Genomic DNA, 27,803 nt, shown 5'->3' with positions numbered 1-27,803 from the left:
CAATGTAGAAATTATCATGGATTGGTCCCCTGGAGAAATTAAGAGGATTTCCCTCCTCTTATGGTACTTGCCACAATAATGCAACTCCATAGCCATCTATAAAGAATACATGAGCAAAAACTTAAGTAAATGGAAAGTAAAAGATATTGTATTATTTAATACTAAAATAATGAACAGTAGAACATAATAAAGCCTGGATTACCAAAATAATAATGCCAGTTTATAGTTTTACAGCCCTTAAAATATCTGACTCCACCAGCCCAAGCAGACAGAACAATGTGCTCCCCACTCTACAGCCTCCTCTTTCTCTGGGGATTGTTCTCAGACTACTCCTTTCCAGCTCTAAAATATTATGACCATACTATCTATAAGAAAGAGATGCAAGAGAGACTCTGAGACCCCACTGGGGATTTTCTTAGCAAAAATGCTGGAGCGGTTTACCATTTCCTTCTGTGACTCATTTGACAGATGAGGAAACTAAGTCAAAACCAGGGTTGAGTAATTTGCCCAGGGTCACTCAGCTAATGAGTGACTGAGGCCATGTTTGAACTCAAAAAGAGCAGTCTTCCTGATTCTAGGGTAGGCACTCTATCCACTGCACCATTTGGCTACTCTTACAATACAAAAGTACATCCAAGAACTTACAATCCCATTGAGGACTCCTTTTGCTACCAAAGCCAGGCCAAGCATAATTTAGAATCAAAAACAGAATCGGTTCTACATATTTTAAAGTTAAAAATGTAAAGATGACATTCAAAGATGGGATTAATGCATAACTTGGAACAAGAACCAAAAAGTGACTAAACTCTGCATATCCTTTGACCTAGTCACTATTAGATATATAAATCTTCCTTTATCCTCAATAAGTCAAAACAGAAAGGCACAAATGTACAAATATTTTCAAAACACATTTTGTTGTACTAAAAAATTAAAAATGAAATGAATACCCATCAACTGAAGAAAAGGCTAAACTGAGGGATATTACTGTACATTAAGAAATGATGAAGGGGATATGAGAGAAAGCTGGAAAAGACTAATATGAACTGATGCAAACTGAAGTGAGTAGAACCAGGAGAATAATTTAAACAATGACCAAACTCTGAAATAACCAAAAATTCTGACCAATCTAATTCAATCATGATTTCATTAGTTTAAGAATTAACTATGTCCTGGTGCAGCACCCTTAAGAGAAGTTACTGATTTTTGTTTTCTTATGGGTTTTTTTGTATACTGAAATGTATTAATGATAAAGTCTATAACAAAAAAATAAATTTATTTTTTTTTAAAGTCAGGAATGCATTGATAAGGAAATCATCAGAGGTTGTCATGGGGGCAGCCAGGTGGTTCTGTGGATTCAGAGCCAGGCCTAGAGAAAGGAGGTCCTGGGTTCAAATCTATGAAATCCTAGGGCAAGTCACTTAACCCCTCCAACTTTACTGCTCTTCTGCCTTAGAACCAATATTGGTTCTAAGACAGAAAGTAAGAGTTTAAAAAGAGGTTACCTATATTAGTAAGTAACTTACAATATCTATTATACTGCAAAGTACAGGAATTTTGGATATCCATACATTATTCCCCTTCCTTCTTCTGCTTCCTATTTCCTGTGGTCTTAAAAGGTTCAAGCATTAAAATGAAGACACCAATTCTGGACTCCCACTAATTAAACTGGGCTAATTAATCTGAGGAAAACTCAAAGGTTGGATGATTCTATGTCCCTGGTCCCTTTCTGAATCATTACAACATTTTATTAAAGTGCCATCACAGATAATTAAGGATAAAAATGCAAATAGTTTGGTACTTTAAAGATGAAGATTTCTCCCAATAAATGGTAACAGAATCTACTCCTTTCAATCTTGTCTTGAATAAATTATTAGGAAATATTAGGTATTTGTCAGTTTCAAAGCACAAAAATCCTGAGTTTTTATATGGGATGATACATTTTTAGAAATTGAACATTTTCACTTATAGTCCAAACCAGCAGCAAACATTACTTAAAATTCTTAAAAGTAAAATTAAAAGGATATAATTAAATTGAAAAGTAAAACAGACCTCTAGACAGACTATCCATGCAACTGGGAAAAGATTCAGGGCATTTGTGGAGTGTAAGTTTAAGGCACTACAAACAGCATAATAATGTAGCCCATGTGATCTTTGGCTCCAATCATTGAGAGGTAGTACCAACAACTATGAAGTGGAGTGGATAGTGTTGTATTCTTTCATTGGTCTGGGTGCCACAATTTAGGAAAAGAAGCCAATAAGTTCTGAGAAAGGGCAATGAGGAGGGTGAAGGACTTTCAAAGACAAATTTAAATGGACTGGTTGCTTTAAGCCTAGGAATTATTGAGAAGACTAGTACACATTTCCCTCCTTCAAATGCCCTAATGTCCAGTTAATCTGGTTCTTTTATGTTAATTTCTCTGTTTTTTATAGAGAGTATTCTCCAATACCCCTGGCGTTTAGGCACAAGTTGTCCTCTAGGCCTGAACTGGTCACCATTTCTTTTGCTTCCTTCAAGGTTCAGATGAAGCTTATGTGCTCCATAAGGTCTTTCCTTGAAGGGAAAACACTTCCCTTTATATAACATATATTAAGCACTTTCCAAGCCTAAATGCATCCATACACATGTGCTATTATTATTCTGTATTTTTTTGTAAATGCTCATATTATTCCCCGTGGTCAGACTGGAACCTCAAAGGGAATGACTGTCTCACTTCTGCCTTTTTATCCTTAGCACCCAGGCTTCTAGCTAAGTCCAATAAAACCAGACCAAGGGAAAGGGAAAGGCACAGATAGAAAATGATTTTACCTGAGGTCAGACTCCTAACAAATATCAGAAGTGGAATTTGAATGGATGCCTCAATTCCAAACTCCAAACTATAACCATTACACAACACTTCCTATATGTGAAATATAGTGCTTGTATATGTACATGTGTCTGTGTATATGTGTGTTCAATGTATTTCTCCACCATGTATAGCCAGCACACCTAACTCTTTAGTGTGATGTTTTTCAAAGACATCTATCACAGCACATACTTTAGCAAACCAAATCCTACTTTCACTTCATTTTTAGCCTTGTGGACCTCTACAAAACTATCCAAGATGTAGAAAAGGTCAAAAAGCCTATAAAACTCACACACCAAAAAAAGAAAATGAAAACCAACAAACTATTAATTGCTCACAAAAGCCATGAAAGTTGATTGCCAAAAAATGGCTATCTGGTTTTCTGTTCCACTCAATAGCTCAAGACCCAACAGATAAATAAAAATGTTATCATGTCCTGAGAAATCTGGCTGAGAAAGTCACTCAATGGACACTGGAATAAAACGCACTAGCCGTGTGACCCTGGGCAAGTCACTTGACCCCCATTGCCTACCCTTACCACTCTTCTGCCTTGGAGCCAATACACAGTACTGACTCCAAGATGGAAGGTAAGGGTTTAAAAAATAAAAATAAAAAAATAAAACACACTGGGGGCAGCTGGGTAGCTCAGTGGATTGAGAGCCAGGCCTAGAGAAGGGAGATTCTAGGTTCAAATCTGGCCTCAAGAGACTTCCTAGCTGTGTGACCCTGGGCAAGTCACTTCACCCCCATTGCCTACCCTTACCACTCTTCTGCCTTAGACCCAATACACAGTAAAACCCTTACCTTCTGTCTACACAGTATTGGCTCTAAGACAGAAGATAAGGGTTTTATAAAAAAAAATAATAATAATAAAATAAAACAAAACACACTCAGAGGTGCTTCTTCAGGATTAGCAATTAGGAAAGGAAGCCTTTCTAATACAATGAGAAATAAAAGCAAAGCCTTCAGAATACAACAATAAGTGGAGGGAGAGCAGAGAAATGGTAACTGCAGAGCTTTTCCTGGGGTGGGGTGGGGTGGGGTGAGGTAGCAAGTAGTCAGTCTCCTTTAAAATGCTCTCACAAGTGAAAGTAAACAGACTTTCTGCTACCTCGACTTTCCTCATTTTGAAAATTCTATTTGCTCTCTGTCTTCAGTTAGGGCACAAATTAGGGTTTCTCAAGACTGAATTCTGCCTTTTTAGTCACAGGTCATGGAATTTTGCAGAATTCCAAAGACATCTAAGAACTCTGGAAAATAAGACTTTCCAAGAGGGAGAACCAGACTAGGAAGCTGCTTGGTATTTCAAAATTATTTTTTGTATGCTGTATATGTTCTATCAACTATAGTCAACAGTAAGGTCAAAATCTTTCGTTCATTTATATTCCTACTGTTTTATATAACTTTTATAGATTTTCTTGTGGGATAGAACGCATTCTCTGCTATTACCTTACAATTAAAAATTCTTATCAATGAAAGCAGAGGCAGCTAGATGGCTCGGCTCAATAGTGGGCCTAGAGTGAGAAGACCCGAGTTCAAATCCCTCTTCTTGCTAGCTTTTTGACCTTGGGCAAGTCACTTAACCTCTATTTGGAGAAAGAAATTGCAAACCTTTCCAATATCTTTTCCAAGAAAACTCCACAGACAGTACTTGGTGTCACAAAGAACTGACTCTTTGACATGATTAAAGAACAACAAAATAAAGTAATTCTCTTCACACATCAAAATGGACTTTGTAGTAGATAACTCAGTTCTGAAGTTCTCCTTCCTTCCTTTTATGGTTTACTGACAATCCAATTTTGCTGGCCACCAAAGCACCATTTCATGAGAAAGAATCATCATATAATAACTATATTCCAAAGGCCAAGATGGAAGAAATCTGGCTTTGTAATTTTTAAAAAATCATTATTTGTCTCAAGATGAATACTTCTTGAAAAAATAAAATACTGGGCAAATGGTTCTTTTTGTTCCTTAGTAAAAGAGATTTTTAAAAAAGATTCCAAATGAATCAATATAACAGAATGCCTGCCGCTTAGTCAATAAAAGGCTGGGCTGAATTGAATCAAGGACTCACCACTGATCTTAGCCTTGTGATTTGCTAGGAAATACAACTGCTATTTTCTTAGGATTAATTTCAATGGGCACTGAATCAGCTTTAACTGCTGCTTTTGATGTCCTTAATATTGCAACAAAAAAGGGAAAGTATCATAGGCTTATATTTTATATTAAATTATCCAGAGAGGATTCATAACAGCTCACTATTTGTAAGCGTCTTCTTTTCAGACCAAGTTCTCCTAAAAATCATCTAAAGTCAAGACAAATTGTTTCTCAGGAATAACTAGGAAAGTACACTTCTAAAATGGCTTCTACTTAGATGTTATTATTCTGTTACTGGTAGTTTTGTGTATGTTTGTATTTTAAATTGAGATTAACAGATTTCTTACAGAATGACCTATGAAACAAACATTTGGTGCAATCTATAGTGAGGATTACTTCTAATGGAAAATGGGCTGTCAAACTTGGTTTCTCTGAATTCTGTCTAGCCCATTGCTGATGGAGATAGCACAGAGCCTTCTCAGATTATCAAAAGGCTTTGCCACACCCCTATTTGTTACTAAGAAATAAAATTAGGCAGTAAATTATTCCCTAGGGTGAAGTTGAAATTCCACAACTAAGAAATTAAACCTGTCCATTTCACTAGTCTGAGTTCTCAAAAATACTGAAGTACCACTATTCTAACCATGCTTTCCCCAAATAGTATGTAGTTATAAAAGGTCATAGAAACCTAGAGTCTAGAAAGTGAAAGCATATGAGAATTCATCTAATCCTCAGGGGTTTCTTAAGCTGCAATCTACCAATTTTTTTTTAAATATGTTGATATCTCCATTTCAATACAATTGGTTCCTCTATAATCCATACATATTATTTTATGTATTTACAAATATTTTGGGGAGGGACCAATAAGTTTCACATGTTGCCAAAGATGTCTACCATACAAAAAATGTTAAGCTCCTGATCTAATTCAATCCTCTTATTTTACAAAGAAGGAAACTGAGTTCCAATGCAGGAAAATGATTCACTACATATAAAGTAAAAGTTTTCTTGAATATTTTATAGAATTCACTTGCAAATCTATGTGCTCTTTTATTTTTTCTTTGAGAGTTCACTTAAGATTTGTTCAATTTTTTTTTATGAAAACTAGTTCTTTAAAAATCTATTAGATGGGGGGCAGCTGGGTAGCTCAGTGGAGAGAGAGTCAGGCCTAGAGACAGGAGGTCCTAGGTTCAAACCCGGCCTCAGCCACTTCCCAGCTGTGTGACCCTGGGCAAGTCACTTGACCCCCATTGCTCACCCTTACCAATCTTCCACCTATGAGACAATACACCGAAGTACAAGGGTTTAAAAAAAAAAATCTATTAGATGAAGGAGAGTTTCAGAAAAATCCAGAAAGACAAAAGAATTGATGCAAAGTGAGGTGAGCAGAACTAGAACAGAAATATTATAAAGATAGTCAACTATGAAGGACTTAGTAACTTGATCAATACAATGCCCCACCATAGGTTCCAGACTTAGGATAAAAAAATGTTAACAAGGACTGATAAGATTCAGAAAGCTGAGTGAAACATTTTTTCTCTTTCTTGTTTTTTTATTTTGTTTCTATCATTGCTAATGTATAAATTTGTTCTTACTGCTTCATATGTGTAATAGGTTTTGTATTTCTTGATTTTTTTAATGGGTGGAGGATGGCATGGGGAAGGAAAAGAATCTGAAACTGAAAACTAAATAAAAAGAACTTGGTTTAAATTTAAAAAAGTAAATAACAGAGCTGGTAATTAGACCCATTTTCTGCCTCTAAATCCTAGTACAAAATACTTTCATTGAAATATAGTACAAATGAAGACAAAAATATAAGTCCAAAAGTTCTTTCTATTTAACTCAAATCAATATACTTGGATTTCTTCAACAAGGAGGGGGAAAAAAATCTGCCGTTGGTAATGCTCTATAGTTCTGCCACAAGTCTATAGACTGCCAGAAGATGAGGAAAAGCCATAAATGAACCTGCCATCAGCAAAAAGGCTCTATCATTTCCCAATCGGCTCTTTCCAAGGAAGCATTTGGGACAGGTCCTGCTTCTCTGATAGACAAGAGGTCAAAAGAAGCAATCTCTTTTCACAAAATTGGAGCTGGGGGGGGGGGGGGGGGGAAGCTGGGTAGCTCAGTGGATTGAGAGCCAGGCCTAGAGAAGGGAGATTCTAGGTTCAAATCTGGCCTCAGCTACTTCCCAGCTGTGTGACCCTGGGCAAGTCAGTTGACCCCCCATTGCCTACTCTTACCACTCTTCTGCCTTGGAGCCAATACTGTGTATTGGCTCCAAGACAGAAGGTAAGAGTTTTAAAAAAAAATTGAACTATGTCCAAAATCTGGGTCTTACAAACATGTGACATATTTGCATACATGTGCATGGTCCAAAATAGAATAGAAAACAAATTCATACCATTACTAACAATCTTACAACTCAGAAAAACAGGAATTCATGGAAACCTTGGCTGAAAATAAGAAGTCTAAATGTATGCTGCTAAGTTCTGGTGGAGCTAACCAGAATTATGTGGAGATCTCAGCCTACAGGGTCAGTTCAGGGCACCACCATCACAAAGCCTGGGGCACCCAAAACACTTCCCACTTAAGGAACAGAGTGCTGAAGTTACTTTCAACTGACACCTTATGAAATGACAAGATTTCCTCATTCCCTCAACTACACTTGTTTTACACAAAGTTTTCTTTTGCAAGGGCAAATTAAATTCTTCAAAAGGTAAAAACTTGAAGAAAAAATAATTTACAGACCAATAAATACTCTGACTTATCACCCTGTTCAAACTTGAAAGAAGACCACAACACCAAGGTCTTCCTTCTCTTGGTCCCTAGTTTTATAGCACTAATCCAAGTGAAATTCCTCAAGCAAATCCCTCTTCCTAGCTGGCTTTTATAGTCTCTTCTATCTCTAACATTAGAATCACAAAATGCTGGCCACTTGAACAAGAATTCTATCTACCAAATACCCAAGAACTCCAAAAATTACAGGTAAGAACACTATGGTCCAACCATACTGACCTCAATTTCCTGTACATTCTTTGCACACAAAACATTCATCTCCTTTTCCTTACATCCTAGAATCTCTAGCTTCTTTTGCAGCTCAGTTCAATCCATACTTTCTAAGTTAGGCTTCTCTTCATTTCTCAGATGCTTGGATCAGGCATCAACTTGGAAATAGGCTTCTGTTTTACTTTTTACAATTCTAATGTATCAATGTACAAGTTGAATGTTAACTCCCCAACCCAAGGGCAAAGACAAATCTTTTTTTCCCCTTCTATTTGTGTATGCCTAACAACTAGCACCTTGCATAGTACTTGGGGTAGGAGCTACCATCTGTAAAATTAAGAATTCAAAAAGTTTCTGCTTGAAAAACTCCCAGTACGGAGGAGCCTACTACATTCACTGACCTTCACTGACCACTGTTAGGTGAAGCCTCAATTCACCTCTTTATCATTTTCACCCGTTACTAGATCTATGCTAAGACTAAGTAAAATAAACAGAATTCTGCTGAAGGGTGATAACCTTTCTTGAAGACAGCTACTAACTGCCACCCAAAACCCAAATATTTTTTTTTCCCCAAACTAAAATATCCCCAGGTTCTAGCAACCAATCCTCAAAATGCAGCAAACTCAAGGTCTCAACATCTTAGGTTGGATCTCAACCTTATCAACGCCCTCTCCAAATGAGAAGTATTAAGGGCCAAGTCCTTCCTTAATGCTAGTATCTACGCTGGCTCCTCAGCAGCTGTATCACATTGAATAATTCTATGAGTCTATTTAATTTCTTCCTTCAGTCTCATTAGTATGGAGCTTGTTGCCACCTTCTGAACACTTTATTATAGTAAATGGATATGATGGTGTTGATACAATTAAAGTACTCTAAATTTTCCCCTATAGAATCTAAGAGTTAGAAAGAACTTCAGGTGTTACTTAGCCAACCCAATATATATAGTCATCAATTGGGGAATGGCTAAACAATTGTAATGTAATAATAAAAAAATATTATTGTACCACAATGGCAAAGATGAGAAATTTAGAACATGGAAGATCTATATTATCTTAAATAGAAAAAAAAAAAGCTAGAAAAATATATACCACAATAACAACATAAATGAAAACCATACTGAACTGATCAAAATGCAAAGACCAATCTTGCTTCCAGAAAAACAGATTGGGGGAAGGGACACAACAGGATGAATATCAGGAAGTACCTGTGGTGTGAAAAACAAATGGCTTAAAATTTTAAATATTTGAATTATATAAAGATGTGGTGTCAGCACTGACCTTGGGTTCTTACAAGTTAGGCCAGTAGAGGGCCAGCTCTGGCAGGTTCAACACCTAGCTGGAAAGAGGATCAGAGCACATGCCCAGTGAAAAAAATATGTATAATCAGAGTCCCAAAGAAAAGGAATGAAACTGGCCATAAGGGGATTGGGAAAGGTAGGGGGTAAGAACATAGCAGCTCATAGGGCTGTTTACTACACTAAAACAGATTAGAGTCTATCTACAACATGTGATCCCAAATCAAACAAGCCCCTTAAAGTTAAACAAGAAACACCAAATTGAGTATGTTCTACATAAATTTGAATAACTTGATTAGAGTTAGACACAAAGCCAAGTCTTAACTACCAAAACCCAGCATTAGTAAATGTTCAAAAGTTGGGGAGGAAGATGACAATACCATTGACTTGTGGTTACCAATAGGGCCTTTATCAAGCAAACTAACTTGTTCTGGCATTGAGTAATTCATTTTGAGCAGGCTGAGGCCACTATTTATTAAGAGTATTTATGTGTATCTTAACCATTTAATGACATGTTTTTTAAAAAAAACCTGACACACACAAAAAAAAGGATTCTTATATGTCAATAATACCTTAAGTTTTTGAGCACATTCCTCTAACTGTCCCACAAGTTATATGGTTTGACCATACAATTTTGAATAGCACTGTGTTTTCTGGGAAGTTATATCAAGTTATAGCAGAACTAACTATACAAAGTAATGGCTACCCTAGAGAGACTTATGTTATAAAAGAAGAAGATAGTTTATGAAAGGAACCTACAGAAGAACAAGGTACCCTCGACAGAGGCAACACTACATTCAAGAAAGAGAAAGGAGGTCCAAAGTCCAGCCATGAGTTAGTTGAAGCATATCTGAGATTCTTCCTAAAATGGTGGTCCCAGGAAGGGAGGCACCAGATGAAGGGCACCACAGCACATATTGCTCAGGGTGGCAATGCAGCAGTAAAGAAGTACTCTTAGGAGTCCTGAGAGAATCCAGGCATGACTTAGGTGCAACATGGCTGGGATCCTTCCTTAAATGGTGATCCAATGAGAGAGACATCAATGAGTGGACAGAACACCAAGGCAGACATTTCTCAGGGTAACATCAGCAGGATGGCATTCCAGAGATGGCACTCCTTCTGAGAGAATCCAGGCATGAATGAGATGCAGCATGGCAGGTCTTTTCTAAAACAGTGGTCCCAAGGGAATAAATAGGGCCCAGAGGTGGAGGTCTCTAAGGGTGGCAATGCAGCAACGTGGGGTAGTCCAGAGAGAGGGTCCAAGAGACACAGAAAGCATGGCTGGGATTCTTCCTTAAAAATGATGTGGGCAGATCTTTGGCCATCACTGTAATCTCCTAATAAGGAATTTCCTGTGTATTAAAAACTTTGGGAAGGCAGACTGGTGCAAGATGGATGGTTAGAAAGAAAGGCAACTTTCAAATCTCAGACCTGGAGTCCCATCTTGACTCTCTTACTCCCTATAACTTTAAACAATTCCTTTTTTACCTCTGGGCATGTGTCTTCACCTTTAAAATGAGAGGTGTCAAACTAAACAGACATAACATCCTTCCCAGCTACTGGATCTATGATGTTACACATGAGGATATGTAAACTTCCACTGATTTTTTAAAGATATATTTAAAATCACTTTAAAATGATTAAATGTTGGCAAAAATAGCTCTCAAAAATGAAAGAGGGGCTTAATTTTTCTTAAATTCTAGTTAAATTTACTTTACTTTTTAAGATCTTCCACTTCTGAGAATCCAAGTTAATTTTGGAGTCTGAAGACCAAACTTTTTCACCCAAAGAGAAATTACCTCAAATGCAGAGAAAGCAAAATGCCTTAAACATGTCCTGGACTAGCCAGCAACCGTCACCAAATACGATGTCTGCCAAGTTTAATGAATATTTGGGACCTAAGATAAAGAGCAAACTTTTTCCAGCTGTGATAATTCTGAGAAAAAAAAAATGACAGACTGTGATAATTCAGAAAAAAAACAAGTACTGGACAAATCTGTTTTCTCTTTTGAATTAAATGGAAGAAAAGAAAGGATCACAAAGATCACTGGGTTACATTCTGATTTACTAAAAATCTGTTTTGCTGTGGGATCTAGAGACCAAGAAATTTCTCCAACATGAATGTTCTTTAAATGAGTTGTCCAAATAAAAATCATGCCAAAAATCACAGCTCTTCAAAAGCAAGGCCCAAAATATATATATGAGAGTTTAATAGAGAAACTCCATTTATGGGAAAAATCACTTTGTGAAAATTGAGTGCCACTTTACAAAAAACGGTGGCCACTTTACAAACAAGGAACTGAATGGGGGAAAGGCTATTCATGTCAATGTCATCAGGATACTACTTAATGTCCCTAATCTTATCAGTAAACTAGCTTTTTAATAATACAAGGTCCTGCAGCTAGAAAACTGACTCCTGTATAATCAGAGTTTAACTTCCATTTCAAGCAAAGAAAATTGTGGAAACAAGAAATACGTGTTCATTCGAAATTGGATTGTTACTTTCTCTTCAGTTGTTTAATCTATCCACTACAATTGGATGTTGATTCCAAAAGAAAAAATTAAACAAATATAATAAAACATCAAAATCAAAAATTTTGATGCCACAATATTGTATGTAATTATAATGTGAAATATAAGTCAAGTCAAATGTTATAGTTATAAACTAACAATGAGGTAAATTTTTCTTTGAAGTTTACACCCTTGAGTAAAAATGGTGCAATGCTATGCTAGATTAGATTCCTAAATTCAGACAAAAATTTCCTATTTTATTTGGCTAGGTTATACATAGAACACTATCTCCCACCATTACCTAACTAAAAATGTCACAAAGTATTTCTTTTTTAATTCCTTTTCTCTAGCCTCTTATTAATTTGGGCAAGGTAAAAGGAAAGAATCAGCAATCTGAGGTTTTCTCAAGAAATGTGCATGTTACACTGGACTTTCTCTTGGGACCTTCTGCTATAAAAGCTAAGATCTCTTTCTGGCCCTAATTTATCATCTTTTAATATAAAAGCTTATTTATTCTCTTACTATTTTTCCCACCATGAAAAAGCACCTGCATATTTTTGTATATTAGCCTACTGTAAAGATGGACTTTTAAGTTCAACTTGACATAGCACTGTGTTTTATTTAATTAATGACCAGAAAGTACTTCAAGTGGGGAAATTAACAGTTTCTCCTCCCTTCCCCTTCTCTCAGTCTTTTTTAACCACTTTTGTACCCACCTAAGACTACTGAGGAAAAATCTCATGATACAGACTTGATGGGCTCAGAATAGAAAGCATTTGTGGAATGTCCCAGAAATTTCAAATTAATAAAAACCACTAAGTCGGGTTTTCAAATTGTCTTGGTGAAGAGCAAGGATCATTAGATGGATTAGCAAAGGGAACACAGAAAATTAAATTACACCAAGGCATTCTATAAAGAAAAGAGCCAGGAACAGCTTTCCTTCTAAAACCTGAAAAAAGGATAGAACCAGAAGGATGAGACTCACTGAGAATTGAACTATCTTGTGGGGGAAGAGGAGGGCTACAAGGACTCTTCAAGAAGGCTCATCAATGTAAAACAGAGAAGAAACAAATTTTAAGTTTTCTCCCATCTAATAAGGCAGTGGAACAACTTCCATTTATGGCTTTCCCTGCCGGATTGTGACTAAAGTCTCCAAACTGAGAAAAATGTCAGAAAAAGCATAAAAACAGTCATTCTCCAATTTCAACATGGATCTCCACTACATCTGTTTTGAAAGGAGCTTTACATAATATGCTCTGCTGAAAAAAATACCATTTGGCAAAGGATAATTCAAATATTGCTTCTTCTTGGTGAGGAATTTTTTACTCAATACATTAAACGATCATTAATGCATAACTTTAACCAAAACTCCGTTTCAATCAGCAAATAAAGCGTCTTCTCTTCTCTCTCCAGCCCCCACACCACTCGGCTAAGCGCCAGCACGGGAAAACAGGAACCCCAACCCCAAGAGCAGGTGCCCTCTGGGGGAGGACGGCACGTGCTGACGGAGAGCGTGGGCTTCGGGTAGGCCCAGAGCCCAGGCTGGGGGAGGACCTTCCCTCCCCAGTAGCACATCCGGGTTAATCGGCAACTGCTACACGCCCGGCCGTTGGGAATCAGGCTCCTCCCTCCTACCCCCCCAGGTTAACCACAGCCCGTGCAGTCACATGACAGCAGTCCCGCCCCTCCCCCTCCCCAGGCTGGGGGAGGGGGTGTAAAGCTGCCTGATTCAGACTGGCTGATTCCAGTTCAGACTGGTCTCGAAGACACAAACAAGCAGCGTCGGCTTTCCTAGCCCCACTCAGGCGTGGCACCAGCCGGTGGTCTCACAAAAGCCTCGAGACTGGCTCGGAGACCTCGGGCCCCATGGGTCTGCGGGGCAGGCCAGGCGGTCTCCGAGAACTTCTGGCTCTAGAGAAGAGGGGCCCTCCTACACGCGCACGCATACGCAGCACAAGGACCGAGAGGCCCGAACTACACGGCCCGTCACCGGCTCTCCCCTCCCCCTCCTGTTCCGAGTCTCAAAATAAATCTCAGCCACGTGACCGTGAATTAATTAGCTTGGTTCTTCCCGCCCCCTCCCCCCGAGTAAAGCCAACGTCTTCATTCTCCAGCCAAGATGACGGTCGACCCGGCTGGGAAATGCCCTTCCTAACACTGTCTATTGTCCTTGCCTCTCTTCTTACCTAGAAATAGTAACAACCAGCACTGCCACTGCCGTAATACCGAAAGGTGTGTAAATGTTTTCCATATATCATCTCGTTTGATACGCAGGAGACGAGTAAACGGGGGAGAAAAGTTACGTGACTTGCCCAGGGTCACACAGCTACTTAGTATCTGAGGGGGCATTTGGGTCCAGGATTTTTCCTAAATTCAACACGGTTTGTGCGCAAATTCAAGGGTTAATTTTTTTTTAAATGGCTATAAATCCCAAGCCGAGGAAGTTTCTTAAATTAATACACCCTTAACCATTGTGTGTCCAATTTTTCTCCCCTATCCCCAGCATAAACAACATCTTTGCCTGCAAAAAGGCACCCCCCCCCAAAAAAAAATCTAAAATAAAGTGATTCATCTCTAGCAGGATGACAATCTCAACAGCAAGTATAATGGAGGGAGTTATGGTAGAAGCTTGGCATTTTACAAAGAAGCAAAATTCATTAATTTAGACTTGAGTACCAGCCCCATTGTAGCTGCAAAGAAAATCACCAGCAGGTGAAAGTCCTGTCTTCTAATCTCCAATTTCCCAAAAAGAACTTTCTGGTCCTATCAAGTTTTGTGATTAAAATGCTAAATCCCAGAGGCAGATGGTTTTTGTATATATCTATCTGAATCCCTTAAAATAAAAGCTGTTAATGTGAAAATAGGGAAAGCAATACAACAAAATTTAAAAGTCTGGGTACTTTAAACTTAATAAAGAAATTCCCTATCCATTATTTGTTGACCACCACCACCCAAAATTGCTATTCCATCTGGGCTCACAAGGTAAATGGCCAATTCATACAAGTATGCTTTTATGACTAAATAAGCATGCCACCAACCTGTACCAGTCATGCTTTTGAGTAATTACAAATTTGAATATTTTCTGAAAAAAATCAGTCCTGTGTCCATCACCCTTAAATTGTTCCTCCCACAGGGTTTACCAGTTGATGTTCTTTATCCATCACAGCTCTGGGGGCTACTGTCAGTGAGTACCATATAATTCTTTCCCTTACACCTCACCCAAACCCTGAACAGATTCTCTAAAAATTAGCTAAAAGAACTGAAACACCACCACCAAAACACAGATAACACCATCATTCCCAATCCCTGAAAAATCTTTCAAAAGGAAAGCAATCATAAGAATACTGGATGCTGTCTATCCAGAAATGGAAACTGAAATTCCCTTTGAACAAGTGCATGCAAAAGATGCTCTTAAATGCATTTGAAGGCTATTTGCTGTGTATCTTTCTGAAAATAAAATCTGATTTCTAAAAAAAAAATTTTGCTAAATAAACAGCCAGAAAAAGGGGTCTGCATTTGATTAAATTCCTACCACCTTTCCCCTCTGGAGGGCATCAATCTGCCCATAATGCTTTCTCTGGATAGCTAGTGTAAGTAATCCTCCTTTTCCATGTAAGGACTAACCCTGTTTTGTGCACAGAGCAGAGGCTTCATCAGCAATGGAATGGTTGGAAAACTAGAAACTATTCCTAAATTGTCTAAGGAGTCAACTTTTTCCTTCCTCTCCCAAAAGAGGAAATATCTTCTCTGGTCTATTTGGGGATAAGCCTGGTCATTTTAATTTCACAGCATTCAGTGGAGTTTCATTATTTAACTGCTGTTCTGTCCAGTTTACATTACTGTCAATATGATGGGGACAGATAGGTTGCTCAAGTTAGAGAACTGAGCCTGGAATCAGGAAGACTCATCTTCATGAGTTCAAATCTAGCCTCAGAAATTTATTAGTTGTGTGAACATGGGCAAGTCACTTTAACCCCATTTGCCTCAGTTTCCTCATCCATAAAATGATCTGGATTAGGAAATGGCAAAGCACTCCAATATCTTTGCCAAGAAAACTCTAAATGAGGTCAGCAAGAGTAAGTCAGAACTGAAATGACTTACCAACGACAAAAGTATGCAATATGTATATTATTCTCTTGGGTTCTCTCTTTACTTCACTATGTATCAGTTCATATAAATCTTTCCAGGCTTCTCAGCATTTATCATAGTGATTGTTTCTTACAGGATAATAATATTTACATAACATTTCAGTGCCATACCTGACTTGCTATTCCTCAATCTTTGGGCATCTACTTTGTTTCCAATTCTTTGCTACTACAAAAAGTGTCAATATAAATATGCTGGTGTAAATGGGGGCCTTTCTTTTTATCCATGATTTTCTTGGGGTATATATGCTGGGGGTGGGGATCACTGGGTCAAAGGATGTAGACACTTTAGTCATTTACTTTGAATGTCTTTCACAGCTTGATTAGGAAATGCATTCTTAACCAAACAAGAGACAGAGGTGACTACATTGAAAATAAAAGCTTTAGGAGAAACAAAATTAATGCAAGTAGGAACAGCAGAGGAAGTGGTAGGCTGAGGGAAAAAAGATCTTCATATTAAATATTTCTAATACAGGTCTGCTATCCAAGATATAGATACACATACAGGTCTCATTCTCCTTCAAGAGGCTTTTGAAAAATAAATTTCTATAATATATTTCTGTAAGGAGACAATAAAATCATTCTGTATCCTAACAGAAGAAAACCTCTCCATTAACTTGTTTATGAAAACTTTGTAGGTTGTTCTCAAAGTAACACTCAAAAGGGTATGAATCACACAGACCTCTCACATAAGTTAGTTTTTCCTAATTTACCCAGGCAAGCCTACTTTCTGCCATCTTTTCCAACCTTTTACCTTCTAAATTATTCTAGTTTGTTCAAGAGGAAAAAAGAATTTTTTTAATTAAGCACCATTTCAGCCTTCATTTTTAAAAAATCCTTCATCTCAACCCACTTAAGAAAAAAATTCTATATTTTGCAGTCATCTTTATCCAAGAATCCATAAAAAAAAAAAAAACACTTTAATCAAGCCCATAGTTTCTAAATGTGATGTGATTTACTGAAAACCATGGAGCAAAAAATGGACAAAGAAACAAATCTACCAGTTCTTTTCATATCTTTGCTTATTGCTACCACAGTGTCCTTTTTAAGGAGCTCATCTAAATGTTGACTTTTGGGCCTGGAAGTAATAAAGTTCTGTAGTTATTGGATATACTTTATACAAAAGACCTCTCTGCACTTACATGATGGGGGAGAGACAGGGGAAAATCTATTAAAAGTTTGAGATTGCTAACCATATCAAAAAATTAATTTGACAATTCAAGACTCATTAGAATGCATTCACAATTTAATTACACATCAACTCTCAAATTATCCACATGTAAATTTCTTTTTCTAACAATTACCCACAGTCCATTTTTAATCCTAGACTAGATCCTCCTATCTCCCAGTATATCTCCCCCAATTAGTAAGCTGCATACCCAACAGGGATTCAAACCAAATTTAATATCAGTCCAATTAAAACAAAATTAGGAAAAGACTACTATGAACAAAACACCAGGATATATTTCAAAATCAAAGAGAAATGAATTTGAAATTGCCCAAATTTCAGATCCCTTCCAATCAGGCAAATAATCAAAAATTGACCATAGATCCTTCATTAGCTGAAATAGTTCAATTGCCTCTTAAGGGACAACAAACTTAGAATCTAAGGACATGGGTTCAAACCCAAACACTACTACCATTTCCTAGCAGATTAATCTTTGGCAAGTATCCCAGTATCTCAGTTTCCTTGTCTAGAAAACAGGGATAGTAATAGTCATACCATACCTTCATTGGGTTCCTGTATGGATCAAATGACATTAAGTAAAATACTGGAGAAATGGTAGCTGTTATGTTATGAAAAACACTGCAGGCCTTAGGAATTTGAACTTATTTGAACTATCAATTTATAATTTCTATTAACTGTCAAAACAGAAAATTGGTATCAATGGAAAATTTTCCAGATGTCATTTATCTAAGCAATGAGAAACTAATGTAGACAAAAGATTCAGTTTTTATCACAATCAGGAGACTCAAAAACAAATACCTTTGTCAGAAGTGACATAAAAAATCCTTTTAAGTGGGGTAAGTCCCACATTTAGGTAGTCAAAAAGAACATCAAACAAGAGGAGAGTATCCTGGGAAGTTGATGGCACTATAACATTCCATTTCACACTAGTCAACTACTCTGAAAAGTGTGACAGAAACATGAAGTTCTGCCCCTTAGAAAAACTATGTGACCAGGCTGCTAGGAAGTCAAAGGTTTACTCACTGGAAATGCACCACTATGAATCTATTCACTGAAACTATATTTAATTAGTAAGAAGAGAGAAAGATGCACATTCTAGTCAGCCATACAAGCAGAAACCTGTTCTCAGACAGAGAAGCGAATTAATGGGGGAGGAAGGATAGGGAATGCTAAATGAATGTTTAACAGTTACTTCAAAAACTCTTTAGGAATTTCTTAAGATGTAAAATGTCACAAATGAATAATTTTTAAGAAATATGAAAACAAAATTTGTTAGCATTGTCAAAAGAACCAACTCATTTAAATTTAAGTAGCAGCCCTGAAAACCTTTTATTTGGGGCCAAACTTAGAGGAAATATTTACATCTGAAATTAAAATGACAAGAGTAAAAATAATTTTGCTGGTTTGAATGGCCTTTTATTCATTACTAATCTTTGATCCAGCAGCTGGGTGGTACAGGTACAGTGGCCAAGAGGACCCAATTTCAAATCCTGCCTCCAAACACTTGATTAGTTATGTAGCCCTAGGCAAGTCACTTAATCCCATCTGCTTCAGTTTCCTCATCTGTATGAGCTGGAGAAGGAAATAGCAAACCACTTCACTGTCTTCACCAAGAAAACCCCAAATGGGGTCATGAAGAGACAGATAACTGAAAAAAATGACTCAAAAAAATTAATCTTTGGTCAGCTCAACTGGTTTCCCCTAAATGTTCATCCATATTTAACTGGGATTGTGCTTCATACTTTGCTTTGACCAAGGAATGTCTTTTATTCACAAGGGCAAGATGGCCCCACTGCCCCAGAGTGTTGGCCTTGAGTGGAAAAGCCTTGAACCAACACAAAGGAGTTTCATCAGTGTTTCTGGTCCTGATTCAGAGACTTGGGGAACTAGAGCTAAGTTTGCCTCAGAGCCTGTTTCCTCAACCATTGGGAAGCTTAAGTTAGATAAGATATGGAATAAGCTTTGCAAAAATCCATCAAATATCTTAGCATTGGACAGTGTGGGAGGCAAAAGGTGAAACCCATGTGATTGTCCCCTGCTCTTGAGGAACTCGGGCATCCCACAGAAGTGGAGGTTGACACCAGGGAAAGAAGAGTAAATGAATGACGCCAATCAGGCTAGAAATCTATTCTTAATACAATGTTGAGAATACTAGTGGAAGAAAATAGGTGTAATAACAGCTTAAGATTTTTAAAGATGTGGACTTAATTATAGGGCTTTCTGAGAAGAACTTCCTAAGTCATCTTAGTTCATTCTACATTTGAGAAAACTGAGACCCCAAGAAAATGAATAGACTTGCCCATAGTCACACATCTACTTGGCAGGAGAATGCCACAGGACCTCCTGATTCCAAAAGTATGTGTGATACAAGTTAAAAACGCTTTCAATGAAGATATTTTCAAATGAATTCTATCCTGTCAAATGGAAGAAAAAGAAATAAAAAGCAATATAAAAAAAGCATGTTCAGGTTACCTAACAGAACTAGCTTCCCGCCCCCCCCTTCACCTTCCCTCCTAAGTTTCTGCTCTGTGGATGCAAACTGGGGTGGGGAAAGAGGGAACATGAGCAGATGAAGTACCAGTTTGGGCATTTATATTTCAGGTTAAGGTACTTCCACCAGTGAGTGAGGACAGATTCACCTGTTGCCTTATGGTTTGGGTTAGCTATGGGTTTTCCTTATTTTCAATCCTGGCAATGACCCAATTTCAAATTTATTTTCTCTGACTCTAAAATGACCAATGGCACCCACCTTGATGAAAATATGCTGTTTCCTTAGCCTAACTAAAGAGCAAAGCTACAACTTCCATATCAAGGTAATTTTTTTGCTTGAGCTAGTAAAATTGTTACCACTTTTATTGCATGCTTATAGTGAAATGTTCCTGTGATAAACCTTTCAATCAATGGAAATGTGATTAGTGTCTACATATTATATTTTGTTATTCTACCTTTTAATATAGGATTATAGGTTTTAAGCAAAAATGTCATGTTGAATGCCCAGTTGAAGTGTTCAGAATAATAGTTAGGTGAGAGTTCCAGTACCTCAATCCTGGAAGGGTCTTTAGAAATTCCCCAGGGCAACCTGATGCTGGAGAGAAGGAAGAACTAAGATGCCTTTTCCAAAATGTCAATGTAAAATTCTCTCTGGCCACACACTAACATTGAGCATGCCTCACTCTTTCCAAAGAGTATTGATTTCACAAAAGCAAGTGACTGCTCATAGATCAGAATACCAGTGTCCACACCTGGAGGAGACTTTCAGGAGTTGCTGTGGCCAAGAAAAGTCATCCTGTGGCCAGCCTTTTGGTGAGAAGCCTGTCTGAAATAAATTGGGTCATCCTCGGCCTAGGTTGATGAGCCACTAATGGAAGCCACCTTTCCAGCTGGATAGAAGCTCCTCTCAGAGTCTAATGCGTTCCATGAGCATGGCCTTCCAAAGCCCAAGTTCAAATCCACACTTTGATGCTTCACTGGTCTAGGCAGTTTAGCACAGGGCTCCTCAATTTAGGGCTGGAGGAAGCCTCCAGAGGTCATTAGATCTAACCAGCTCATGGTACAGAGAAGGGCACAGAGACTGACAGAGGGGTCATGACAGCCAGAATCTGAGTTAAGGTCCCAGGTTGCCAAACCCAGCATTCAATTTAATTCAAACCCAGGATCCTAGCTACAACAACCAAACTCGTCTGACAAGACTTTCCTCACATCAGTCCTGTGAGGGAGGCGGGAGGTCTCTCCCCATTTTAAAGATGAGGATACTAAGGCATAAAGAATCACCTGACTTGCCAAGTTCTCATAGTTAATGAGCAGCAGAGCTGGACCTAGGAATCAGGCCCAGGTCACTGTCCACTACCCCACACTGCCTCTCATGGCACTAAAAGAATCAAGAAATCTTTCCCAAAACTCATTTCATATCAGGTATTGGAAAGAAATGGTGAGAGCAGCAATTGAGAATTTTCTTCATTGAAAAATGAAGAAATGAATGCATGGATCATCCAGGAAGTTTACACCCAAGGACTGTGCTCTCAAAAGCCCATTACCTTGACAACCAAAGACCATTGAGGATGGCTGTGAGTTTGACTGCACAGCTCCCCTGGCAACGCGAAGGCTGTTGGTTAACCTACCTGTCACTGCTGGTACTACTGCTGCTGCTGAGTGAATCACTACTTGAAGATCTACTCTTAGAGCCGCTGCCGCTAGGGGACCTGGCCGGTCTAGACGCTTGGCTAGCCAGCCTCTGGGGAGACTGATTCCTAGACTGGGATGAGTGTGGTGAGCGACTCCTGCTGTGCTGGTAACTCCGTTCTGGCCTTCTGCCTCGTACCTCCCGTGTAATCTCATCCCTGTAGATATCCCTGTGTACCACACTGGGCAATGTAAACTGCTCCCGGGCCCTAGGTTCGTAACGGGGGTCATGTGCATCAAAGCGGTTTGGACTTCGACTCCGAGAAGAAGTATAATAGAGCCCATGCTGTAAAGTCCGCTCTCGAGGGTCTCTATAGTAATCCTGATCGTAATGTCTTGTCCGATCAAATCCTCCCGTCCCCCGTTCATGGTGTCCATAGGCACTATGTTCATAAGCACGCTCCCTGTTATCTGAAGCCCTGCATTTGGGAGGGGGAAAAATATGTAATCAATCAGAGAGGGGCAAGCAGAACTAAAAGCAAGTCATGCAAACACATTCACTTCAGCACTGACTTCCTCTCAGCAATTGGTTTCTTATAAATAGCATTAACCTCATAAGCAAACACTGACAAGCTGAACATTGTACTTAACACCAAATATTATTTTCAGATAGAGTATAGCTCAGCAATCTTTTTGTTTTAATCAGATATTGGGCTTTCATGACTATGACTTCATGGCACTCATCACAATTCTTGGTTTCACATGGAAGGAACTGCTACAGCTTTCCACTTTGATTTCAAGCTAAGTAGCACTATGCAAGGCTCTGTCATTTTATTGTAGTTAAGAAACATCACAATCATCTGATTTGTTTAAATCATTTCTAAACTTTTGCCAATTATTTCTTCATGCAAAATTGTCCAGATACAGTTTTAACATAGCCATGAAAGCCACAGTGCAAAGCATAGTCCAGCAAAAAGAAGCCACTTCCACAGAGTTAAATGTCCCACAAAGAAGTCCAGAAAATGACAAGTTATCTCATAACATTTTTTAAATAGCCACTACTTCTTGACTTCTTGGGACCATTGGACCCTCCTAGGAAAATTCTCCAGGGTACCAACATCACTATGAAGTGTAACCTGCTAAGCCCAAAGAATATTAACTCATGAAGAGAGTCTCATAAAAAAAAAAATGAAAAATTCTAAAATATATGGTGAATAAAATATGCTGTTCTGTGCAAAATTAATGTTAATATAGCTATGGCCAAAGGCTTCTCCAGTCTCTCTAATGCTAACAAGTTAATTAACTTCCAATGTGAAGTTTATTCAATTGTTTTGTGTATAGTTGATAGTAGAGATCCTCTTAATTTTTGCTCTTGTGTCAAATTCCATAAGGTGAGACTATTAGAAGCATTTGAATAGCTCCATATTCTAATTTAAGCAATAGGATAGCTATTAAGATTGTCTTTCTCAACTAAAAACATAGGCATTTAATAATAATCTGTTGCTGGTTTAAGCTAAAATATGCATGATTTGAAATATTCCAGTGTATACAACATTAATGTTAAATTTCAATATTTAATTTTATAAACATCATTTCTTCCTTGTCTTCCTTCAGATCTATTAGAGTGGATTAATTCTCAGTTACCATATGATGACAGTAATTCATTGGGGATAGTGATAGTCAGGTGAGTGACAGGAATAGTTGACATTTATCTAGAGCTTTGAAAGCTTACAAAGCATGTTCCGAGTTATTACATTTGATCCTCGCAACAGCACCGGGAGAAGGTAGCGCTGAGCAGGCCACAAAGCTCTGAAGGGTGTGGGAGTTACCTTGCCACTGCACCCCTACCTGCTCCTCAATGATCGCACATGTCCAGAGCCCTGGCCCTTCCTTCACAACCTAACTACCCAGTTTCTCCTCTTCAACTTCAACACTCAGTCTGATCTTCTATTTAAAGGGAGCATGAATTCAGGTGATGGAATCAGACTCCTCCTTGATGAGTATTTTGCAGTATGTATGCAGTATGTATGAAGGTGCCCAAGATGAGGGCAGTCTCCCCCACTCCAACTCCCTCCACTGTCTCTAATCTTTAATTCTTCCCGTCCATCTTCACTAAATAGCAACCCCCAACTCAAGCTTTTTTCCCCCTGCTTCTCCAAAACAACCAAACATTGCCAAATGAAAAATAAAAATTCCATAAAGTCCTTCCAATTTAAAATTCATTAAGTGTCCTCTTTTAATTAACTGTTTACAACTTTGGCATTTAAGGTATTTCAAAGGCTGAACATGAATGTTTTTGAAGGTACAATATCAACAATTTATAAGTAAGTGTATTTAACACCTACAAAATGTGAATTGGTGAGACCTGATTTAATAGTATAACAGAAGCAATACTTCTAAAGGGGTTAGAGCTGACATGAAAAGTCCTCATATATTAAAAAGGACACAGAAGACAGGCATAAGAGCTAGCAGAGCTGAAAATCTAGTGGCTACAATGCTTTTTTGATTTATCTATTAGTACTAATGCTACTGGAGTTAGTGGAAAAAGAGTTTGACTTGAGTTAGGAGAGGGGCTAATACATAGGGCAGGACATACCAACCTTTTTCAAGTGTGGAAACACGACCTATAATCCCAATTAAATCTAGGGAGAGAATTGTGAACATAACTTCCCCAATTTTGGCCCCTCTTATGGGAGTAATCCACCTTCTTAAGGGGCATGGGTGTCAAATCACACTTAGATGAACCAAGAAAAAAATCTTAGTAACAAGACCAAAAAAAATCCATTGGAAGAGAGTAGTCCCAGACAAACTGTAATTCTCAAACCCCAGGCTTCTTTCTTGGGATAACAAATTTATAAATCCATCCAAATATAAAAAAATTTCCACCCCTGTCTTAATCAAGCAGCTGGCAGAAATACCCAGATAGATGAGAAATGCATCGTTGCAGGCCAGAAGTCCGCCTTTGACAAACAAATCCACAAATTGATTAGCACCAAGTCCTTAAAGCTAAAATACCTTTAACTGTGCAGCAACCCGCTTAAGAAACTAGATAGTAATCCACTCCCCCTGGGCTAGTGAAGTCTTGTCTGCACGCCATTCCATAAAAGCGAAGCCATGGATCTTACTCCAGCATTTTAAGGACAAATTGCTATAATTCCAAGATTTAGGAACATCCATCATCTCCTTTTTCCCCATACCAGCAAAAAATATAATTCCAATCACTTGGAAATTGTGTAGATCCAAAATCAAGCACCGCCTTCTTTCTTCTCCATCCAATTACACATTTCCACGTCTAAAACGTTGTTTGTAGAATCCAAGCTGTTGCATCATTGCAATTTGCTTACATTTCGGGGGGGAGAGGGGGTTTTGACAATTCAATTAACATGTAAAATGTAGGTTGTGAGAAATAGATAATGAGATTCAAATTCTCCAAGAAGCTGTAAGGCTGTAATATTCCAAAGATATTCCACAGGAACCGGAACATAAGCAGTAACCAAATAGCTCCATCTCGTCGTAGATATACATCCCAGGAAGGCCTTAACATTATCCAAGAAAAGAAAATCATCGGCTCTAGAAGGTAACTCCAATAATTGTGCTGCCATAGGAAATCTTCCACCACCATAGCTCAAGAGTAGATATCCAACCAGCTGCTGTAAGTATCCTCCACGACTCCACAAGACACCAGCCACTGGGAGTAATCACTTCCGTTTCCAAACCCAACATAGAGAATGCCCAAATTTTAAATCCATCTGGGGCCCCTACATATGAGTTTGTGTTTCTCACCATATCAAATACAAAATACCTGCCTAGTGTAACCTTGGAACTTACCCATCAAGTCTCCGCTCATAACGTCCTTCCCGTGCATGAAGTGATGGTGGGGGGCCATAAGTAGGCCCTCCACCACCTCCTCTGAACCCAGAAACCTCTCTACTACGAGATGCTATGGAAACTGTATCATCCAATCCCCGAGCAGCACTCGGAATGGTGCCTGGTTCATTATAATCCGTCCGTAGGTCTCTGTCACCCATTTTGTTGACTGAGTTGTGAGCCTTCTGTGCACTTTTGATGTCCACAAAATCCACAAAGGCAGCCACTCCACCTTCGGATCCCCTTTTAGGGAGAATTTTGACACTTTCAACACGTCCATATCTAGGGGGAAAAGACAAAACCAATATTATAATCCATTAATTCATGCCAGATAATGTATAGGCATTTCCAAACAAACTTTTTTTTAATTCAAAACAATATATAAGCGGAAGGAACCTGTCTGATCATAAAAACACTCCATCTGAAGATTTGTTTCCTTTATAGATAATATAACAAACCAAGCTTTTAAAAAATATTTTCATTTCTATAATACCATCAATGTCCTTTTTGGCTAGAATAAACCTCTAAAAAGTCAAGGTTTATAAAGGGATCCAACAGAAGGATGATTAACCTAACAATAGAAGCAAAGGGATTAAAAATAAGGCAACACCTTCCTTAAAAACTGTGACCATACATAGCTGTTTTACAAATTTCATCCCAATTTAAATCGTTATTAAGTGCCAAACAATGGCCTCATTGAAAAACAGAGGTCTTTTCAGTCCACAGTTGATATAAAATAAATTCAAACATTCTTTAGCGTAACTTCTTTTGTAAACTCTTTTTTCTTTTTCTTTTCTTTTTTTTTTTAAATAACCCTCACCTTAGAATCAATACTGTGTATTGGTTCCAAGACAGAAGAACAGTAAGGGCTAGGCAGTGGGGGGTTAAGTGACTTGACCAGGGTCACACAGTATCTGAGGTCATATTTGAACCCAGGACCTCCCAGCTGCCCCCTTTTCTATTTTTAAAAGACTTTAAGTACTTCTTTTAAAATCCTTTATACTTTTTTCCTAAAGGGATAATGAATTAATATACTTATTCAGGTTGGTCCTGAAACTCAACTTTTGATTATTTTATTATTATACAGTGCAAAACAAAGTTAGAAATTATTCTGGAATCCTTGCCCTGGCTTCCAAGTCCCAACTAAAATCCCACCTTCTGCATGAAACTTTTCCTAGTCCCTCTTAATGTTAATGCCTTCACCTTGTGGATTATCTACAACTGACCATGTCTATACCTCATCTTTTCTCATACTTCCTATTCTACTTGAGGTGTTTATACTGTCAGTTCCCCAAATCAGATTTTGTCAGCAAAGTAGAAGTTTCCTCACTCTAGCTAAATGAATAAATTGGTAGGTGGGTTTTATATAAGTTTTGTTCTGTATCTTTATTTTGTTTAATGTGAATTTGTATGGAAACATACACCTTTCTCTCTAAACAAATATAGAAAGAAGCCTTCTGGATGCTGAGTTGTTTATTTATAAACAAACTTTATTCATAAGTGTGACCCAAAAATATAGCTTATACAATGATGTAACTTAAGTGAGAATTGCCGTTATGGAATAGAAAAATAAAGAGTATATACATTCATAAGTGTATGGGTTAAAAATTAAAGGGTTGGTTTGGTCCTTTTTGACCATGTTATCAGGCCTATCAGAACAAGCTCTCATGGCTGTCAATAGTGCTTCTCCGGTCTGTTTTGTATAATCTTGGGTATTAGTTTTTGTGTAATCTTGCTTAATATTGAGGTTCCAATTTGGATTTTCAGTCAGCCAATGAGTTACTCCTCTATCCTGCTTCTGATTAGCAAGAGAGATGATTTTATTTTTCTCTATCAGAAAAATTTCTAATAGATTTTCAATATCCACCCAATTAGTGTCAAATATTTTGAATATGTTCTCCAATTTTTTTATAATTAAGATTGGTTCTTCTTCAAAAGAATGGATGTCTTCTTTGAATCTATTTAGATGGGGGGGGGCCCCCAAGGGTGAATGGTGTCTTAAAAACACTTCCTTTAAGGGGAATAAGCTTTTAACTGAATTTTGCCTTCCTGCCTCTAGGCTCCATTGGGTTTTAAATGGGGTAGGGAAGGAAGTAGGAGTAGGTAAGATAATGGGGGGAGGGACGGGTTGGGGAGGGTAGAGAGGGACTGGGGCAGCAGCAGGGAGGGGGGGAGGAATGAGTTGAGTAGGGGGAGGGGTTGGGGCAGCAGCAGGGATGGGGGTAATGGGTTGAGTAGTAGGAAGAGCAGAATTGCTTAGGACAGGGTGGGGTCACTTTAGGATAAGTGGGGTGTATAAGCTTCTGGTGATTAAATCTTAAAATGGGCAGGGGAGTTAATCCCATCTTCACATAAGGACTATAAGAAACATAACACCTCCCAACAAATACATGTGCTAATGTGAAGTGACTACAGCATGGCAGAAGTTATATATCTCAGACCTAGCGCTAGAAACAAATATTCAATCTAATGCATATTTCTAACTCATTATTTTAAGACTTTAAAAGAATTGTGAATTCTATGCTAAAAACATGACAGGAAGAACTTTCTACATACTTTTAAAAGTGAAAATTTTGAGGATCAAGAATTTTATATCTAACAAGTTCAAAAGAATGAAAATGGGTATTTGATAAGATTTATATTGTTTATGAACCTAAAGACTATAAAGGCCAAAACTAGTAGTAAATAATATATTCTCCTCCCCCTTTGAAAGAGAAAATGCATTATGATGTGGCTTA

The 27,803-nt window shown here is 38.0% G+C and overlaps 1 protein-coding gene across 2 annotated transcripts in view; it reads right to left on the bottom strand.

The window, feature by feature from the left end:
* The window catches only part of SPEN (spen family transcriptional repressor), an 80,447-nt gene that overhangs the window by 25,640 nt on the left and 27,004 nt on the right, over positions 1–27,803 (bottom strand). For both annotated transcript variants that reach the window (XM_044667784.1, XM_044667785.1), the window contains exons 2-3: positions 25,027–25,347; positions 21,198–21,677 (exon numbers count right to left, since the gene is read on the bottom strand). In XM_044667784.1, coding sequence (XP_044523719.1) covers positions 21,198–21,677; positions 25,027–25,347 — 801 coding nt within the window. The remainder of the gene's footprint in view (positions 1–21,197; positions 21,678–25,026; positions 25,348–27,803) is intronic.

Source organism: Gracilinanus agilis, chromosome 3 (assembly GCF_016433145.1).
Source record: "Gracilinanus agilis isolate LMUSP501 chromosome 3, AgileGrace, whole genome shotgun sequence".
Classification (NCBI taxonomy): Eukaryota; Metazoa; Chordata; class Mammalia; order Didelphimorphia; family Didelphidae; genus Gracilinanus; species Gracilinanus agilis.
This window is presented reverse-complemented; position numbering and strand designations above follow the sequence as displayed.